Raw genomic sequence first — 22,380 nt, 5'->3', positions numbered from 1 at the left:
GCACCACTGGGCCAGCCCCAATATGTTTATTCTAAAGCTTCCCTGAAGTTTTGACCCGTTGTCTCCTTCTGCTTACTGATTCATGTCATATCACCTTCACAAAAGCATTAGTGAGGCAGACATAAAAGCATATGGAAATCCTGAGTCCACTTCACAACTTACTACAACTTTTAATTAAAACTTCAGACACGACAAGAAGCCAAAACGTTAGGATCAAAATAGAACTAACTGGTAATCTGGATAGACGTACAGTTAATTAAATATATCCAAGGTAATCCCTTTTCATCAATACTATAAGGTTCTTTTCATTAATTCAACAAATATTTACTTCGTGTCTGTTACGTTTTAGCTGCTAGGGATACAGTAAGAAGCAATAACATAAGTAGTTCCTGGCTTTGTGAAACCAACAGATATTAAAGAAAATGAATGAAGTATAAAACTGTAATCATGTTAGGGCTGTAAGAAAAAGATCCTGATGATTCATTTGTCTTGCGTTTTGAGTTCCCAAAAAGAAATATTCTTCATTTACCTTGGCACTAATGATGAAACCCTGTAATACTAAAGTTTTAAAAGAAAGATCAAATCAGTAATCCACAGTTAGTCTTATGAAAACTCTACATTGTAAGAAATTGCTTTCTAATGTATTCAATAGCTTAACTACATGAAGTTGACTTGAATCTATATATAGCTTCTAAAATGACTGGGTCATTTTACATACTAAAACACTTTAAAATGGACATAAAGAACACTTGAAACTTGTAAGAGAACATCTAATTTTCATATATCCCCAAGTTCATTAGAAATATATGTAGAGGCTTGTGGCTTTCACCTTAATAACATTTCTATTGTCTCCTGCAGATCCTGTCAGTTTCTTACCATCTCATTAACCATGTTTTCTATGCTCACTAAAGGGTTTTCTCTGTCTCTCACTTGATGAGCAATTTTTCTACTACGTGGAAACACTGATAACTTTGCAGTGCTAAATCTCACATTCTACTTGTTCCTTCAATAAATTCATTTTTCAGAACGAAAACCATCATCTTCTTAGACATCTTCATTTTCATTAATAGGAATAGCATCTGGTATTCTGTAATTTTCAGTGCTAATTTTCATAAAGATATAGTTTTAATCATTAAAAGAAGTGTTCCTGCATATATTCATATCAGCAGGGATACAAATTTGAACTCATTTTCAGAAACCAGAAAATGAGGTAGGTTAATGCTCTGCCTATATATTTCTGCTTCAAAACCAGACTGACACCATTCCACATAGTTGAATTCCTCACTTAACAAAATTACAGATTATTACACATTCATGAGTCACTCATGAATACTCAAAATCATGAATGTCAATTGTCTAGGATACTCTAAGTATGTTAATAAATCATGTATAATATAGGTCAAAGGTCTTAATTTCAAACTAGAAAAAGTTATACATTATAATAAAGCATAAAAAATAACTTTAATATACTAAAATACTTCAATGCATACAAACCTTTAAAGCCATCAGGATATACATCAGAAAGAAATTTAGTGTTGATGTCTCCTTTTATAAAGCGTGAGTTGATTATCACCTCTCGAAGTAATGCAATATTATGTGTAACACCTAAAAATAAAATGATATCAGATTGAATCAGAGAATAATGAGTCAGTTAAAAATCTAATTCTTCTTATCTGGTGAAATTTATCATCAGTGTCTTATGATCTAGCAAAAACCATGCAAGATAATTCAACTCCTTGACTTCAAGTAACAACAAAAAAATATCTGAACTTGAAGTAGCAATAAAACACTAAAAGTTAACATAAGAAGCTTGTGATTGCCAAATCAACTCAATGAGGAAATAAACGTCTTTTCAACAAATGGTAGAACTACTAGATATCCATTTGAGAAAAAATGAAAATGAAACTCAACCCTAACTCATACCATACACAAAAATTAACTCAAATCAGATGACAAATCTAAATATAAAACCTAAAACTATAAGACAGACTTATAGAAGAAAATACAGGAGAAAGATCTGTTACCTTGAGGCAACAGATTCTTAGTACTACACAGAAACCAGGAACCATAAAAAAGAATATTAACAAATTGTACTTCATCAAAACTTAAAAGCCTGCTCTTCAAAGATATAGTTAAGAAAATGAAATGGCAAGCCATAGACTGAGAGAAAATATTCACAACACATAAGCAAAGAACTTATATTTGGAATATATAAAGAATGTTTACAATACAATAACAACATGACAACTAAACCAAGTAAAACAATAGGCAAAAGATCTAAACTGACATTTCATAAAAAGATATACAAATTGCCTGTAAGCACAAGAAAAGACAGTCAACGTCATTGTCAAAGAAATACAACGAGATACTCCCAAACACCAATTTAAGTGGCTAAAGGTTAAAAGATAGACAACACCAAGTGTTGGTGAGGATGCAGAACAAACGAAACTGTCACACCCTGTGTGGGAATATAAATTGGTACATCCACTTTGGAACTGTTTGGCAGTTTCTTAAAAAGTTAAACATATACTCACCATATGATTCAGACAATTTACTCCTAAGTATTTACCCAAGTTAAAATAAAAACATAAGCCCATACAAACACTTATACACAAAGGTTAACAGCTTTATTTGCAATTAAAAAACTGGAAATAATCTAAAACGTCTATCAACAGATGAATGAATTAACAAAATGTAGCTTGTCCATACAATGGAATTCCACTCAGCAATAAAAAGAAATGAGTCACTAAAACATGCAATGACAAAGACGCATCTCAAAATTATTACGCAGAATTAAAGAAGCAAGACCAAACATAATGCATATGGTAGGAGTCAATCAATACAAAATTTTAGAAGATGCAAATGAACCCACAGTGACAGAAAGCAGATCACGTGGTTGCATTGGGACAGGGCTGGAGAACGGGTAGATTACAAAGGCCATGAGAAAACTTTTGGACTTGACACAAATGTTCAGTGTCTTGATTGTGGCGATGGTTTCACAGATGTATACCTATGTCAAATTGAATACTTTAAATATGAGAAGTTTATTATATGTCAAGTATACCTCAATAAGTAGAGAAGCAGGAAGAAGAGGAGGAGGAAGGGACAGGGAAGGGGAGAAAAGTGGGAGGGTAAGGGAAAGAAGGAGGAAGGAAGAAGAAGATGAAAAAAGCTTGTGATCTAGTATGAAAAATTGAGCCTGGTACACAACAACTACTCCAAAGTAAGGTTCAAATAGGTAACTGCCACAAGAGGGATACAAACGGTATCAGGAGAGTTCTATGACATAGAAAGATCTAATGAAGGAATTATTTGATCTTGGCAATGTAGATTACAAAGATGTTAACTAGGAATAAAAGGTAGTATAAAGAGGCATTTCAAATCCGGGGAAAGCAGGAATTAGATCAGGTTTCAATAAGAGCAGGGCCACTGGAACATAATACAACTGAAGTTGAAGTAAACAGAGAGGTTTGTTAATTCCTTCCAATTTCTTTAGCCCACTTCTGTACAGGTCTAATCTGTACCATTACGCTGCATAACAAACCTAGAAAGCCTGAATCTGATCTTCCTATTCAAATCTTAGAGAGTCCTTACTTTTACAAGAATAATTATAAAGTAAGCTAAGAATCACTCAGGTTCAAGTACCACATCTACGTCTCACGTTGGGTAAGCTATTTAACCTCTCGAAGTTTTAGTTTCCTCACTTGTCAAATGGTGATAACAAGAGAACCTATTCAGTATGATTGTCAGGAGGTACAAATGAGATAACACTTAATGCAACGCCAGGCACTCAAGAAGGTGCATTAGAATCATTGTGGATATTATTATCCTTTTTTTATATGAGGATAAATAGGGAGAAGACAATATGTGATTAATAAACATTAGACAGAAGTTGTACTGTATCCTAAGCCTCAGCACTGACTGACCGACCGACCGACCTACCTACGTACCTACCTACTTCCAGTTTCATATTCTGTAAGAGTGCAGCTCCACAAATCTAAGTTTCCACCTATTTCTATTTAGAGGGTGTGCCCATCCTATACGGCAGGGGTCAGCAAACTATGGCCTGTAGGCCCAATCTAGCCTACTACCTATTTTTATAAATAAACTTTTATTGGAACACAGCAGTGTTTACTTATGGTTGTTTTCATGCTACAACACTAGAGTTGAGTAACTGCAACAGAGACTGTGCAACCCACAAAGTCTAAGATATTTATTCCTTAGCCCATTACCAAAAACATTTGCTGACGTTTGCTATGAGGTTTTAACAAAGTTGCTATTCAGAGCAAATTAATCTATATCTATCAACATTTATTCTACACCTACTACTCATGCAGCAATTAGATATCATCGGAAGAAAAATGAGAACTAACATTATGGTACCTGCTTTTGGGGAACTTTCAGTAATCAGTTATAGAATAAGAAAATGATAAGGAAAAGGGAGACTTAAAAAAGAAAATAGTGATTCAGAACGGCTGAATCATTCATTTAAAGTTTAGTACAATATAAATTATAATAGTCATATATATAAAAGAAAATTTTTAATATAGAAGTATATTGTGACAGACTGCTGGTTTCCCTTAAAATTTGCTTTTCATTTTGTCCAGGTTCTTAGCTGAACAAAAGACCACCAAGACACAGACTTCATTTTCCGTCTGTCTTTTAGCTAAACATGACAAACTAATCCTCACACAAGGGACTGTAAGTTAAGGTGATGTATCCGACTCAGGCCGCAGTTACTTAAAAAAAATTGCTTGGACTTCCTTTCCTTCTCTCTTCCTATAGGCTTCCTGACATGGCAGTAACTCAGCTTTGGGAACGCAGAGAAAGCGGAGCAACAAAACGGGTGTATGGTTGTGTGTATCTCCTGGAATAGCCACAGGACACTAACTTTCCCCATCAGCATGGACCAGCAAGCCTGTTAAATGAGAACTAAATAAATTTCTATGCTATTTATACCATCGTATTTAAGCATCTTTGTTGCAGCAGGTTACCCTGTACCCTAATGTAAACAAGCAGAAGAAGGGCGTTCTTTTCAATATGACCTATCTCTGAGCCAACCAATGTTAACAACTGAATACATTCTTCTAGGCATTTTTCGATGCATCTCTTTATACTAGACCATATGCAAAATTCTGAGCATCTCTGTTTCTGATTCAGAAGATATTATGTACCGATAATTTTATAAAAGTCAATTTTCAACCTATTCAAACTACCTCAAAACATTCTGAGAAAGTTCCAAAATTCAAATATTAATGCAATTCTTTTAGCTACACAAATATTCTAGGGAAGAAGCTATCCCAAATAGACAATGATCTAATAAATATCTTTCACAGCACATGCCCAGGAGAAATGCAGTTTCCCAACCCTGCTCTGTGGGTAATGCCTTAGCCTATACTCAATAAGTATTGTTTCAAAGGGCTTTTGTAATTAGGTATATTTATATGAGGAAAGTATTGGAAGGTGTAGGAAACTTCTGATGACAGCAATACACCTAACAAATCACTGTGAAAATGTGACATTGCCTATATTATAAGTGATATTTGGATAGACAAAAATGAAAAGCAACTGAAGGCAATGTGCTAAGATGCTTAGAAAGACAAACTAGGTAGGCAAGAATTTAAAATCAAAGACTCCCTGAAAGAAGTCAGGCTATAAAAGGGAAATGAATCCCTTTGTCGTACGTTTTACAGACAGACAAAACTAAAGCACTTTTGAAGGAGGAAAGGGTTATGGCTTGCCAGAGAGATTTATATGCATAGGAAATGACAGATGTGGTGTTCCAGGAAGAGGAAAATATTTGCGACTTACACAAATTTTCCTGGCTGGGAAAGAGAATAGAGACAGACGCAGAAGGACACAAAGAGGAGTAGTATTATGGAGGAACTTAAAGTATTTAAGAATTTTCATTGTAAAAAGCAAATGGATACCACTAGGCATTTCTATGAAGCGGATTGAAAGAAGGACACCAAGGCTGAAGTGCGGGAGCAAAGGAGAAAACTACGTGCCTGAAAAACCAAACATGGGCATTCAGGGTCTGAGAGCCACACACAGATTTTACTTTACCTTGAGAGATCAAGTTGAATGGGTAAAGGAGGGTAGATACGACTAGATACGTGCGTTCCAGGAACCACTCAGGCTGCTACTGGGGAGGGGCAAGAGTGAAGACGGGAAAAACCATTAGCTGACCATTGCAGGAGACACACTGAAAAATGGCAAGAGCTCAGGTCACAGCTAGGGTGTAGACAATACAGATGGAGAAAAGTAGCTAGACTTGAGGGAGATTTAGGAGGCAGATAAGGCTTGGTGATTTAGTGGACATCAAGAATCGAGGAGGGACCTCGCTGGCCCCCTGGCACAGTGGTTAAGTTTGGCACACTCTGCTTCAGTAGCCCAGCTTTGTGGGTTCAGATCCCAGGCACAGACCTACACCATTCGTCAGCCATGCTGAGGCAGTGACCCACATATAAAGTGGAGGAAGAGTGGCACAGATGTTAGCTCAGAGCTAATCCTCCTCACGCCAAAAAAAAAAAAAAAAAGAGGAAGATTGGCAACAGATGTTAGCCTGTGGCTAATCTTCCTCAACAAGAAAAATAAAATAAAAAAGAATGGGGGAGACGAGTCAAGCACAACATCCAAACTTTTGGCTCTGCTACACAATAGAAGATGCCCTTTACAGAGAAGGAACAGGTTGAGAGGAAAAAATCTGATTCATTTTGGGCAAGCTAAATTTGAGATGCCTGTGAAATGAGACTGATGATGCCCAAATGATTAGACCTCAGAAGAGCAGGCAGGTCAGAATGCATACACATCAGAATACAGAAGTCATGGAGGTGGGCATCCACATGACAGAATCCAAAACAGAGTGGGAAATAGTGGGAAATGTAAAGCAAAACCAGCAATGTGCAAATTAATCATGTATAGCAACTGAAGTTCTGAAAAAAATAAGATCCTAAAGGAGGGACTGGAAAGGATGAAAGTTAGAAGATCGAGGTGCAGCTGTAATTTATTTCCGATAAAAGGTACTATGTACAAATTAACAATTCACAATGTTTCAATTTATAAGCCTTTTTTGTATAAATAATAGAGAACTTAGAAAGGCAAGCTGTCAGGATTTTTGAACTTCCCTCCTTCAGTTAAATAAAAATAATACTGTTCACTTCATATATTTCATATTTCCTATTTAAATTTACCAGCTTTCTTCTTCCAGTCCAGGGCTGGTACAACTGTGGCCAAGGCCAAAATAGTTGGCATCAGACCCCGTCTTCAGTAAAAGAGCTTTCAGAAATAGTTAATGATAATTGAATAAAAGTAAGACCATTTTCTGATGCCCAGTGCTCAGCTGGTAACTGACGACATCCAAAAAGTTAAAATGTATGCAGTTTTACAGAATAAATGATATGCTGTATTTTTATTCCATATTCAAAGTTGAAAAAGAGATGCTGATTGTAGAAAACATAATGCATAGGAATTATAACCAAACATTAATTTACATTTGGATAGCAAAGAACAGAGTCACTCAAGCACACAAATGAAGCATGGACTTTTAAAAATCTTTCTACTTGAATAGTAAATAGAGCATGAAAAAACAGACTTTTATCTTGCTAAATGATGTTTCAGGAATAAAATTAATACAGAAAAGCATTTTCTCCTTAACATTCTCTGAGAAAAATATTACATACTACTATTCAAAATCAAATCATTATCTGTTTTTCTCTCCTAAGGACTCCAAGGCGAAACAACGGCCAATGGCAGACAATCAAAATCTAGGTGCTTCAACTGACTGCTCTAAAAACTTCTGTACATTAATTAATTCTAAAGCCAAATAGAGGAATAATCAAAAAATTATTTCATACCTCAAAAGCTCAAAAGATGAGATAAATGAGAAAAATCACTGAACTGCTAAAAGAGTTCCCACACATTTGAAAGTTACCATTTCTATTTGTTTACTTTCCTTCCTTGTCCCAGGAAACACAACGCTATTTACACAGATCCTTGTTCAGACAGTAAGTGGATAGTAGAGGTACTCTCCGAGACTTAGCTTATAACGTCAACCATATTATTAATCACATACTCATAAAAATTATGACTCTGAGTTTTAGTCTGGGAATTGAGGACGACCTCTGCCAAAGTTCACAGGGTCTCGTCTGTATAGGAGATCATGACCAGGCCACGAAGAGAGGACCCCTAGAGGCAGCTTTCCCCTGACTACCTGCTGCTTCCAAAACACTGGCCAGACATTAGCTGCACACGCTGCCAGGATCAAACAGAGGCCAAAAGCCACTGCTTATTTCATGGGGATTCAGAAGTTAACTTTAACCAAATTACGTTTTTGCTCTAAAGATTCTTTATCTTAACTAAAGCTCACAATCAGCTCAGGAAAAAAGTTCTTATTTGAGCAACTAAGCAGTTCTCAAACTAGACAGTAAAACCGTCCTTCCTTTTCTGCCCCTCATAAAACAAATTTAAACTCCCCTATCCTTTAGAATTAAACAGACGAATGATGTATGAGTCACAATACATCTCTGTTTTTATTTCTTAAATGTTAGTTTTGGGGGGCAGTATATGCTCCTCTTCACCTATTTTTTAAACCTTTTTGGAATAATTTCAGAATTACAAAAAATTCCCAAAAAAGTACAAAGAGTCTCTGTGTATCCTTTACCTAGAAACATTTTTTCCTCCAAATTTAACATCTTACCACATTTATTTTATCATTTATTTTCTCTCTCTTTATGTATACACACAATTTTTTTCTTAAACATTTGAAGGTAAGTTGCAGACACGATGCACTTTATCTCTAATTACTTTAGACTATAGTTCTTAAAGCCAAGTTAAGTCTCTTATGTAATCACAATACAGTGACCAAATCTGAAAATTAACACTGATAACAGTATTATCACCTAATCTACAGACATTCAGATTTCACCAATTGTCCCATTTATGACCTTTACTACAAAAGAAAAACATTTTTTTCTGGTCCAGCAACTAATCCAAGATCACACGTTGCATTTAGTTGTCATGTGTCCTTAGTTTCCTTTGATCTAGATAAGTTGATCTACTTTTCTTTGTGTTTCTTGACCTTGACACCTTTGAAGACTACAAACCATTTATTTTGTACCCTGTCTTTCATTTTGGTTTGTCTGATGTTTCCTTGTGATTATATTCAGGTTATACATTTTTGACAAGAATATCACAGAAATGAAGTGCTCTTTTCAGTGCATCATATCAAGAGGTGCTTGATGTTGCTTTGACCCATTACCAGTGATGTTAATGTTGATCATTTGGGAAGTTGCTAGGTTTCTCCACTTTAAAGGTACTATTTATCCCATTGTAATTAATTAGTATCTCCTGGGAAGATATGAAACTATGCACATACCTGTTTCTCACCATATTTTCACCCACTAATCTTAGCATCCGTCATTGATAAGTCTTACCCAAACAATTTAGTGTCTCCCAAATGGTGATTTTTCTACACTTATTAGTTAAAAATCTACTGTGAGAAAGAGCTGAGCTCCCTCCCTCATTTATCTTTCTTATCTATCTCAGTATGAACTCACAGACTCTTACTTGATTCCAAAGATTGTAATCCATTGCTAGCATTATTTATTTTGTTGTTAAAGTTTTCCCAGACTGGTCAGTGAAAGCCCCTTAAAGCCGGCTCCTGAGTCTTTTTGACCTGTAATCATTTTTCGAGCACTTGATTACTTTATTACACAAGACGTTTCAGGTTCATCTTATACTCTTCCTGAAATCAGCCATTTTATCAGGGAGTAGCGCTTCCATTTATGGGAGAATGGTATTTAGAAAACAAGATCTTAGTGTGCTCATTGCTATGGGTGTCAATGCTTCTACGACCTCTTAGCAGGGCAGTGGTTCTCAATGGAGGGCGATTTGCCCCTCAGGGGACATATCGCAATATCTGGAAATATTTGGTTGTCACAACTGAGGAGATGCTACTGTCATTTAGTGGGTAGAGGCCAAGGATGTTGATAAACATCCTACAATACACAAGACAGCCCTCCTACAACAAAGAATTGTCTACCCCAAGATGTCAATAGTGCTAAAGTCAAGACACCCTGACCTAGAGAATACGAATATACATGTACACACACAAACACACACGCATGCAATAACATATTTATTTCTCAATCTATGTTAAAAACCATGGGTTCACACTGATACCTCCAATTTCAATTCACTACCATAGGATTCTTTATACTCTTATCCATTCCCACATTCTGACAGTGAGAAACTTGGCTCTTCTTATCCACATAAATACATAAATACATGTATTTATTTCCTCAATCCCAGAATATACATAAACTGGCTTCAGAACTGCTAACCCATGAACTAGGAAAAACAAACCTACTAACCAGAGTTTAATATTTGCTTATACATATTTTGTCTTTAGCTTGAGGGTATCCAGTCAAAATACTGTTAAAAGTTATTTAGGTCAGCTTATATTTTCTCTCGCCTTCAGCATAATTTTAACTATTCATACAGTCTTGTCCATTTGTTTGTCTGTATTCCATTTTGAATTTCTCCTCAAAACAAATTATTTTATTTATTTTGGAATATTAATATGGATCTAAAAGTCAGAATCACACAGAACTGTATAATCAAAGAAGCCTCTCCCCTTCATCCCATGTACTTTGTTTCCCATTCCCCAGTCACTTCCACCAGATCCTCCCTCCACCTCCTGTAGGTATGCCATCTTATTAGTTCTGGGCTCGTGTATGAGTGTGTTTCCACAAATGAGCAGAAGCATGAATATATTCTTATTCCCCCTAGTCGTCCACCAATATCTAAGCTCCCTTCCTTCCTTTAATAAGAGAAATGCTACTTTTCAGCTTAGTATATGGCCACCTTGATATCATCTGTATTTCCCATCTTCCTAGCAGGTAGGTATGACCATGTGACTAAATGCCAATAGGATGGGAGCAGAAATAAAGGGTGCTTTCTAGGTTATGCCCTGGAAAAAAATGCGAGTGAACTCTCCTGTCCCCACCACTTTCCTGCTGAGGCTCAATGATGGGCACGAAAGGAGCCACTTTGGGCACCAAAATGAAAACCATCTGCTGTGAATGCAAGAGTCACCCTACCAGCCCTTAACAATCTCCTTTCTGGACTATTACATGGGGGGGAAATTAAACCATATCTGTCTTAGGTCACTGTATTTTTGATTCTCTGTTACTAGGTCACTGTATTTTTGATTCTCTGTTACAAGTGCTTAAACTATAGCCTAAGTACTAAGGTCCTCAGGCAGAGGATGGTGTAGCCCAGGAAATGAAAACAGTGAAGCAGGAAAAAAGAGGACATGAGAGCAAGTGGTGTGAACAAGACTATATTCCACTGTGTACGTATGTATGTGTGTGTATGAATATATTCCATCCTCCTCCTTGCCTCAGCTGAAAATCTCAATGCCCTAAGGACCTCACTTTTCCAGCAACCCTCACACACCTCCCTTGCAATGCACTGCCACTTCCAGAACATTACCTCTTCCAATTCTTGGAGAAACTTCTGTTTCCTGGAGGTTTATTTTATCTGGTCATAAAATCTTCTCCAGTTCCCCATCATCTATCAACATCCTTGCCACAACCCAATACTCACTAAAGAATTTACGTTACCTGACTCATGACCTTCTTTCTGATCCTAACTTACATCACCCCTGTGTGGATGAGACGTGCAACATACTCACTGCTCAGTTCTTAGATCTCATCTTGAATAATCTATCCTTCTACTTTAGCCATCTAGTCCCATAGGCACACCCTGAAATCATCTAATCTTCAGAAACTGCACCATACTCACAATCAATTCCAAATATATCACTTTCCAACTGCAACCCCCATCTTTCTAGCTCATTTTCCAAGTGCCCTCACTGGACCAATACTGAAACTTCCAATCTAGAACGTGAGAGTCTATGTCATCTGACCCACACTCTTCTAAAGTGTTAATGATATGATATACAGAGAGCAAAAGATAGTAAAGAGACATAACCAAAGACAACGTGCGAACTTAGGACTGTAGATGAGGTTAAAAAACAGATAAAAAAAGACACTTTGGGGAACAAGTGGGGATACCTGCACATGGACAGTACATTAGATGATATTATGAGACTGCTGTTAATATTCTTCGGTGTGATAATGGTGTTCCGGTTTTGCAGGAACATGACCTTACCCTTAAGATGCATGCTGAAGTATTTAGGAGTGATATGTCATGACATCTGCAACTTTCTTTCAAATAGTTCAGGAAAAAACACAGGAGAGAAGGGAGAGAGGAAAGGAAGGAGGAAGAGTGAAGAGAAAGGAGGAGAAGGCAAAGAAAGGGAGAAGGGGTGTGATGGAGGAAAAAAGCAAGTGTAGAAAAGTTTAACAATTAATTGAGGTGAAGAGTGTACAGGTGTGCAATATACTAGTCATTCAACTTTTCTATAAGTTTGAAATGCCGAAAATAAAAAGCTACAGGGCAATGTATCAAGAAAAATCCCTCTCTGATAAATCTTTTAAGCTAAAAAAAAATACACATATATTTTTTTCAATCTGATGTGTATAAGTCCACATCTTTCTCTGTGCTCGTCCAAACACAACTAAGACATTTTAGGGTGGGAAGGTGGTTTAACTAATAAGAGGCGCCAGTACATCTTACTCTCCAATTGCTTTTCTACCTTCACAACACATATGGATATGCCTTCAAGACCTAGCTGCACAGTATGTTACAGTGAAGATGCATAGTCATTTATTCAGTTATCCATCCATTTAGTGGACACTGTGGTTGGTCAGAATTTTGGCTTCTACAAACAATGCTGTTGTAAACGTCCTTGTAAACATCATCTCACAATTCAGTCCTTTACTCTATAGGATAGATTGCCGAAAATTGAACAGCTAGGTCAAAGGTATGTACTTTTATTTTAACATCTAATGCCAGATTATTTTCCCAAAAGACAATAGCAAGTCACACTCCAAAGATGCCTGAGTGTGCCCATTCCACTCCATTCTTTTTTTTTTTTTAATTTTTAATTTTTCCTTCTTCTCCCCCGATGCCCCCAGAACATACTTGTGTATTTTAGTTGTGGGTCCTTCTAGTTTTGGCATGTGGGACACTGCCTCAGTATGGCTTGATGAGTGGTGCTAGGTCCACGACCAGGATCCGAAACGGTGAAACCCTGGACCACCAAAGCAGAGCATGCAAACTCAACCACTCAGCCACGGGGCCGGCCCCAACACTCCATTCTTAAATGTGGTGTATGAGATTCAGAGAAACAAAGTAATTTGACAAAAGTCACAGTTACTAAGTGTTGTCAGGACAGGATATGACCCCATGCCTGTCTTTCTATTGCAACACAGTGATTCAAAGGTAGAAATTTTAGACTGCCTAAAAATCTCTCTGCCCAATAAAATACATTTTTTTTACTTGTGATACATACAAAGTTAGGAGAATAATCTTAAGTCTACTTTGTATTTAAGTCACTTAATTAAAAAATATATTAACTGGCAAATCTTTATATAAAGTATAGAAAGTAATTCAGTGGAAAAAGTGTTCATTTAAATATAAAACATGAAAGTGTATTCTGTTAATATGAAAGAGTATTCCTTTCAAAAGCCAGACAGAATAGAAGGGTAACTTTTAGTTAAGACCAATACTAACCTAATACTTTGACAAACTGTCCATATGCCATGGCACTATGTTATATCAAAGCTCAAAAGAGATGTGATCTGATAAAATCTTCTTACTCAGACTATCTCAAATTAATGAATTTACTATTCAAGATCATTAGAGTGAAAATTAAATTAACCAAAGTCTAATAATTCAACAACCACAATAAAAAATACAATGATAAGGGAAGGGAGAGAGAAATCTGTAGAAAATTCTTACAAATACTTCAAAGGCCTCCAGGAACAACGTTCTCAAGTCCCTCGTTTATGTCTATATACGTGCAGTTAAACACACACTCAAATTAGATGTGTGTTCCAAACAGGATCTAAAGTAATCCAGGGGGCAATAGTATTTCTGTAGGAAAACCGACCCCTCAAGGCCTACTTAGCCAACACACAGAGAGAATCTGTATCTGCCGCTTATGCTGGAATGTAGCAGAGTTATAAAACCAGCTAATATTCCACAATTAAGGCTGAAAAGGAATTAGAGGATAAGCTAGAAAGAGTGTGAAGGAGATTTTTCAAATTTCTAGATGCTCTGGATAGTGATGCTACTGGTTTTTTTTTTATTACATCTAGATTCAGTTGAGAGCTTACTGTTTTCCTTTCATTGACAGAGGTGAATCACTAGCACATGACAGTAGATACAATCACTGCCACTTGTTAGTTAACAAATGGGAAGAAAAGAGGGGAAGAGTAATAAGGAAGGGAGGAGAAATTTCTCCTGATCTGACAAGAGAAAAGACGAGGAAAGTGAGGACTGCATGACTCACATGCAAATAGAGGAAAATCAGCAGGGAAAGATAGAAGCAAACAAATAGAGTCACTAAACTGTCATGGGCCACTACTGTACAGTTGTACCAACTGTTCACTGCAAAAAGGCACTTGGTCAAGGAGGCAGAGTAAGGGCTTGACATGCTCCATTGTTAAGCTGGGCTCCCCTTCCCAGGGCTGGACACGCTGAGAGAACAGGATACTTCTAATTTACACAAAGTTGTAGAACACTTGCCAAGCCTTACAATCTACAGGCTTCGTCCACTCAAAGGGAGGGCTTTTGAAATTGCATTCAAACTCCATATGGGCTTGAGGGAGGCTGTGCAGTCATATTCCACCACCATTCTACCCTGTCAGTCTCCAAAATCTAGCCTCCTAGCCCCACTGTTCTATTTGGTGAGGCCTGAGAAAAGAGCAAAACTATACAGCCAGTCTTTCCTACAGAATGTTCTTAGATCCACACTACTCATTCATAATTCAAAATGAACTTATATTTTACACTTTAAATATCATATTAAAGTCCATTATTCTGAAGTTTATGATAATTTATGCTGGCCTAAAGTAAAATGATCTTTTCACTACTAATGGAAAGTTGCTAATAAAATTTAGAATGCAATTTACTCCTTAAGGGGAATAAGTATAACTCTGCTTTAGTTATTTAAATGTAATGGCTGCTCCTAATTCAGTTCTCACTACACCCCCGAAAGTCTTGTAGGATCACACGTGTTAGGCATTAGAACTATCCTGTATATACATAAGGTAACAAAAGTGCATTTTCTAGAAAATATTCTATAATTTCTCTAATTTATAGAAGCACAGAGCTATTCCCTCTACTCTCAAATTAGTCAAACGTAGGTCACTCTATTTTATATCTCCATTATGTTTTCAAGTTTCAAACTTCAAAACAACAACAACAAAAATACAAAGGCAGTAATGTAGCAAATGTTCTGTCAAACTACACTGGCCAATAAAAGACTTCAGAATAAAGAACCATTTTAAATACAAGACATACCTATAAAATACTAAATGCTCATCCAGGAAAGGTCATAAACCATATGTTTAATTAAATAATTCAAAATGTATATGTAAAGCACAGGACTGCTAAAGAATATGAAACAGGTATTCTTAATTAGAAAGTCAGTTTAATTAATTCAAGCTTTTCTTATCTCTATTTAAACACATAGTAAGCAAACGTTCTATCGAATTCTCTAATTATTAAATTTTCAAGTTGTTTTCCAGAACTGGACGCCATGTACAATAGCAGCACTTCAAATGTTTCTTTTTACCTCGAATAACATAATTATCCAGTGCATCTTCCATTCTCTTCAGTGCTTCAGTTCTATCAGAACCATATGTGATTAGCTGAAAGCAAACATACGAAAAAGCGTTTTACATAGAGAGATGTAGCTCCATTGATCTATGAGTCAAATGATTCATCCCAGTAAAAATTAAAGTATTTCATAACAGACCTCCCAGAGCAGCTTTTGAAATTTCACAGTGGACCAGTTTTTAGTATAAAGTATGTCAACTAAGATTTTTCTTAAGTAAATAAATATTAGAATCAAGCTATATCAGACTTTTCTCCTATATTTCACTATCACAGAAAAGAGCTCCTTGACATAAAGAAAACAAGCATAAAATGTTTAAAAGGAAAGATATCAAAATGTGAACATTTGAGATAGGATATGAACATCTGGGATAGTAGACGATTAGGCAAGATTTGTTTTTTCTCTCCCTATTTTTCTGTGGTTTCCAAGTTTGACACCCTGAATAGCTAACTTGTACATATAACATAGCACAGAAGCAAGGGGTACTTGCATTAGAAAAACTGAAAGGTCTTACTGATCTAAATGATTTTGTGCCCATTTATATGTATCTTATACAAATTAGCAGTAAAAAAGTAACTATTCATAAAATATTTTTCTGGGTATTACATTAATCAATTTGTTGTTTACAATTATTTTAGTACATTTCTCAGCTCTTTAGTATCAAGCCAGGTTGAAATTTAATTTGCAGGCCATTTTTCTGAACAGAAATGTATTGCTCCAAAAATGGAACCATATCTATTAAAATAAATCTATTTATACGTATTTTTATTTTTAAATTAGTGTTTCTCAAACAAAATACTTAAAGTTCATCTTAACAATATTAGTGTAAAAACTTAAGTGAACAAAGAAAAATAAAAGATGGTTTGTTTACTGCAACTACATAAAAAAGTACAATTTGGGAGAAAAACCATCTTGAGAAATAGGATTTTCAGTAAAGAAATCATCCTTCAATACAGGTCTAACACTTCAGAGAAAATAGCATTGTAGATTTAAATAAAATTCACAGTTTTAGCTATTGCAGGTAGAATTTTACATTTCATCAGATCTTAAGATTCTAAAGATTTTAAGAGATCTAAAAATTTAAGTGGAGTCGTTAATTTATTCTGGAAAGTCAAATTGCAAAAAGATAAGTGGGCAAAAAGACATCTTATACTCTCACATAAAATTTAATTATGTCAAATCTACATAAGTAATTAGTGATTCATAAAAAGGAAAAAGGTAAAAGTACTCTAACAAACACAGCTATCATCTCAACTCCTTGACACCATCTGCCATTCATACTGTCAGCTCAGGTGATTTTCAGGAATGGTCAGAAAAAAACCCCAATTCATTCTGAATGCCATGGGCAGGGTCGGTGCCACTGGTAGATAAGTTTGTCACTGAGGGGGCAGGGGATGATAGTTTAGTTTGATTGGGGAGGAGAGAGTGTTGCAAACTAACACGATGTTGAAATTTCTCTCTTAAAGAAAATCTGCTCTGCTTTCGCTTTTCCATCAGTGCATAAATACTCGTTTAATTGTAGCACATGATTCAGGTAAAGGCCCAATTTCAGACTTTTAAATTAAATACGTCCATTGTCTTTTCAGAATAATACTGAAAGAAATCATTAAGAAATAGAACTAACTTTTGAAATCATTGGATCATAATAAATGCTAATATCACTTCCTGGTTGGATGCCACTGTCAACCCGGACCTGAGAGAAAGAAAGAAAGAAGTGAAAGTATTGTGCAGATATTTTTCTCATAACAAATTTAATTTCCATGAAACAGATGGATAACTTCAATCTCGAATAACATTTCAGCTTGTGGAAAACAGAAAAACAATCCAAAGTATACAGAAAGCAAATTACCTTGATCTGTTAATATGCAGTGCAACATATATTTTTTGTTCTCCCAATAAAAGAAGGAATTAAGAAACTACACACAAAAAAAATACTTCATACATCACTATCCTGTGATGCATTTGTAGCTATTTGATGGTATCTTCCAACTGAAGCATAGCATGAGTGATGCCACTCCTAGTCACACTCCCCACTGTACCCTCTGAGAGTCCCAATGAGGACCCCAGTCAAGCCATGCAGCAGGACTCGGAGCACCGTCAGCTCCGTAGGAACGCTGGTCCTGGGGCTTTCATGTCTATAACACTTTCCTTTTTTGTCTCACCCTCTCAACTGTAAAATGCTTTTTTTTCTGTTACTGTTAGTCCCCTGAGACTTTAATGTTTACACAGCTTTTCTCATGGCTTTGCTTTGTAAGGACACAGCCCCAATTAGAGTTCCGATTTTGCAATTTTCATGGGGAAAAAAAATAGCACAAGTTCAAAATATTCTTTTGAAGAGCCTGATTGCTGTTAACCAGCCAACAAGTTAGTTAGTACATCGCTGATTCTTGTTTTCATCTCCCAGTTTGATATCAGCCGTAAGGCACAGAGGTTAGCCATGTAAAACTTTTAAAATGAGCAGTTGCTGCGGATGAAATATTTATTAAATTATTGTGCCTCTGTTTTGGAATCTGAAGTATTTAAAAGCTAATCAAAATACTGAAGACTGTCAAGCATGTCCTAGGGATCTTGAGGACAGAGGAATTTAATCGAAGCTGCTGGAACAGCAGGACTTTGATGCCCAACATTGTAAAGGGGTGGGAAGAGATGAGCGGAAGCTCACGTAGCTCTTCACCTGTGGGAAGAAGCCTTCCTAACAAACAGCAGCTCATCTGTCTGCAGCAAGGCAGAAAAAGGTCAACACAGCGGCTGTTAGGCCTTTAATATTTTAATTTAGGCAATTATCAAGGGACCACATGTAGAACCTCTTGTCTAGGATATCCACATGAGGGTATGATGATGGCTTTATTATATGGTGACATCAAAAGATAAAGCACAGTTTCATTCTCTCGGAAAAAAAAAAATTACACTACTCTTCTCTTTGTAAGGTTTCAGAAAATAACATTATAACATACCCAGAGTGCTTCTATTTCCGTATTTGCAAACACAAACAAAAATATGGATATTTGTATTCACATTCACATGTGAAAATCTTAATTTTAAATAGAAGTCACTCAGCGCACTTAAAAAATATACTTGGCATTCTATTTTCCAAAAACATACTTCAGGACATAAACTGAAGTTCTATGAAATTCACAGTGTTTATAAAACCTAGAAAAGAATTAATGGGGCAGCTGTGAAAGTAATAAAATCATAATCTACCTTCTTCCCACATTTAAATAGCCCCCAAATGGAACTGGTAATCAAGTTATATAGCAGAAAGGACATCTCTGAACTTGTATTTTCTTAATTTTTGTAGCAAAAAGTTAAAGAGCTCATTTTACCACCATGTATTATTTAAAATGACAGCATGCTTGCTAAAGTTGGGTTTAAAATTGAGATTGGTACAAGTTCTAAAACTTTTGACTTTAAACATATCCTACTATTTGCTACATAAACTGCTACAAAGCTAGTGTGGAACTTTGATGTTCAACCCACTGGTAAAATAACACAGACAATAAAGAACATTTATTACATTCTCCTATAGTTCACAACTTAAAATTTTAGTTACCTTGGATAACACCATCCTAAAAGTTAAGTTACCTAGGGCTCTTAGATCTAACTATGTGTTTATTTACTAAAATTATAATCACAGAAGGTATGTCATTTTAATTTAAAAATACAGAGAGTAAAATCAACTTGTATAATATATAATCAACACATATCTTTGTATAAGCAAATTAACATTTCCAATTTAAAACTGTAACAAAGCATGAAGACTCTGACTTATAACTTACTGTTTATGCAGCTTTTTCCAAATAATAATCAGCTTATTTTAGTTTCAACAATGAATTAAAAGTCAAATTAAGTCTCCATCCCTCCATGGGAAAAAACGTTATGCAAAAATACATATATTTTAGCTTTTTGCACTAAAAGCTTTAAGGATAAAGTCAAATGGAATTGTAACCAAATTTCTGAGCAGAACAAAATTGTGGTCTGAAAGAACAAATTTACAAAATATGGTGATCAAAGATAAAAAGAAAATCTTCATCTTTGCCATATAAATAAATTTTAGGCTTAAAGCAGCATGTGAAACGTACAAACTGTAAGTTAACACTGAAGTATGTACTCTTATGACCAAAAAAGATAAGGGCCACAAAGGGCTTCCTAAGTTAAAACTGATCTAGTTTAAGAAGATAAAGAGGAAAAACAAACACCACCACCACCTCCCGAGCACCTGTGTATGAGTCTAAAACCACTGCTCAGAAACCTCTGGCACAATTCAAATGTCTTTTTTTCTGTACCAACAGTGGACCCTGTGAAACTATGAGCCATCTCCCACCCTGCATTCTCGAGTCACCTCTCCCCCTCAGCACAACTCCCAGCCCGCCACGTCTACCTGACAAGTGACAGCCCAATCTGATTAAATGCTTCCAAGGGAGGGGACTCGTGGGCCTCCATGACAGGCCAAAAGTGATCACCATGGAGATACATAATTACAGCTGTCAACGCATCTACTGTCCTGCTGACATCAATTTGATTGCTCCCAGCAATAATGATAGACAAAGCTTAGTGTGCACTCTCCCGCACCCAATCACTTTATCTATTCCTTGGTCCATTTAGCTGACATGCAACATTCACACAAGCAAATAACAGCAGTAAGCAGAACATTTAAGGCATTTTAATTGTTTTTTCTTTCTATGGATGGCTCACAAGCGCAAATGTTATTACATAAAACTCCTGCTGCAGCATTAATTGAAGAAAGATTTGGTGGGACAAAGACTGTAGGGGGTATAGTTTGTCCATTATCACTTGTACTTTCAACAGGTCTCACGTCTGAAAATTGCAAATTGCAAAAACTTGCGAGGGCAAAATGTTTGACATCCTGTTAGCTATTACAACGTGGTGAAAACTTCTAACAACTAGAGTAATCATTATGAATTCTTATTTAATACTTTTTTGTTTGATTAAAAAAATGTTTAGATATGTCCCTATGATACTTGTTTTCTCATCTGCTATTTAACGTCACATAACGCCTGTTAAATCTTTACAATTTTTTTTCTGCCTTCAGGCTTTGAACACAGCATGAAGTCTCCAAGCCTAGAAAGGGTCAAGTCCCTTTAGAAAGCACATGGGCAAAAACAATTTAAAAACTGAAATAAATCATATATCCAATAACATCTTCAAATTTAGAATTCTTCCTGTAATTTTTCACCATCTTTGTCCAGTAATCAAACTGAATAATCATATTCACAGATGGTACAGCCTCGTCATCCACTAGCTAACGTAATGTCATATATATATGCACTTACTACCTTGTTAAGAGACAGGGTATGTCCTTGTTCTTTTCATGAAAAAAAAAAACTATTTAATGAACAGCTATTAAATATAGAGGAAATATGAATAAAGCAGACAGTAATCACTTTTCTTTAACTGGTGTAAATAATATATACTTCTTAGAGTCCATGACACTTAACAGAATGAGGTACAGTTTGTTTTCCTTAATCCATTCAGTTAACAAGCTTATTTTGTACTTGAATTTCTTGACATCTGACTATACAGGCAAGCTAGATTAGATTTATTAAAAAGATTAAATTGTAACACAGAAAAATCATTTCCGACTCTTAGGATTCCATCATCTTTTTCATTACAATTTTCAAAAAAGTTGTGACATTGTAAAATATCATTTATTTAGAAGTCAGATGTCTCTGGACTTCCCCCATCAAGTGAACTCTGATTTTCCTCCACATCATAAAGTACAAAATATTAAAAAATAAAAAACTGATTCCCCATGAATTTTACTTGTCCTTCAATTTACACCCTTTGGTGTTGACATGCTTTAACATAAAAGTATGACATAAATCAAGATTTTAACCCCTCACTTGGTATTATAGCTTAATGACTTACACCAGGTAGATGTATTGGTTCTTGGTACTGAGACAATCTCCCAATAGACGGTAAACCAAAAGACTTGTAGGGGTCCTGAAAGTTCAAAGGAAAGGAAGCACAGTCTTTGAAATATAAATCAGCACAAGTAAGGTTAAATATTTATACAATGAAGAAGGATTTATAGGTCTATTTTCAACATACTGTATTTACCAAATCACAGATTTCAGAATATCATTGTCTTATACTCACTCTAGACAACTTAGAAGTGTATTTAAAAATCAAACAGAACTGTAAGCAGAATTTAGCCTGACCTTGATCATACTTTATTGAAATTGGTAAAATTCCAACTTTTTATAAATCTTCTTAGAATGCCTTGGGCAAAAATAAAATAACCTAGGCGCTACATCAAAACATACTCAAGTTCAGAACAACAAATGTAGTGCACTAAAGATATTTGTTTTTCTTACTCTCAAAACAGCTCGCATATGGTAAAATTTGAGAATTTTGGTTCTTCAAATAAAGACTTGAAAAGAAACTTTGCACATGCTACTAGATATGTGCTCCATTTGTAAATATCTTAAGTCATCAGAATAAATATTAAATAAGTTCAGTGTCATAACAATAAGGAAGAAAACACATTTAAAACATAATAAAAAGCAAGAACAATAACCAAGCCAAAACATATTTCTCAAGATCCTTAAAAACATTTCAAAACAACTTTCAGTACTCTTAAATGAAGATAGTGCTAATTTATTTTT

General features: G+C 35.6%; 1 protein-coding gene across 8 annotated transcripts in view; it reads right to left on the bottom strand.

Annotated features, from left to right (window-relative positions):
- Positions 1-22,380, bottom strand: part of PCCA (propionyl-CoA carboxylase subunit alpha) — a 416,667-nt gene that overhangs the window by 188,909 nt on the left and 205,378 nt on the right. For all 8 annotated transcript variants that reach the window (XR_011428069.1, XM_023621782.2, XM_070240419.1 and 5 more), the window contains 4 exons: positions 21,641-21,715; positions 17,379-17,447; positions 15,713-15,788; positions 1,495-1,605 (listed from right to left, as the gene is read on the bottom strand). Coding sequence is in view for 7 of the 8 variants with exons in the window: in XM_023621782.2 (XP_023477550.1) it covers positions 1,495-1,605; positions 15,713-15,788; positions 17,379-17,447; positions 21,641-21,715 (331 nt within the window). In the remaining variant the exon portion in view is untranslated. The remainder of the gene's footprint in view (positions 1-1,494; positions 1,606-15,712; positions 15,789-17,378; positions 17,448-21,640; positions 21,716-22,380) is intronic.

The sequence above is a fragment of the Equus caballus genome, chromosome 17, assembly GCF_041296265.1.
Source record: "Equus caballus isolate H_3958 breed thoroughbred chromosome 17, TB-T2T, whole genome shotgun sequence".
Lineage (NCBI taxonomy): Eukaryota > Metazoa > Chordata > Mammalia > Perissodactyla > Equidae > Equus > Equus caballus.
Note: the sequence above shows the minus strand (reverse complement) of the source record. Positions and strands in the feature narration are given on the sequence as shown.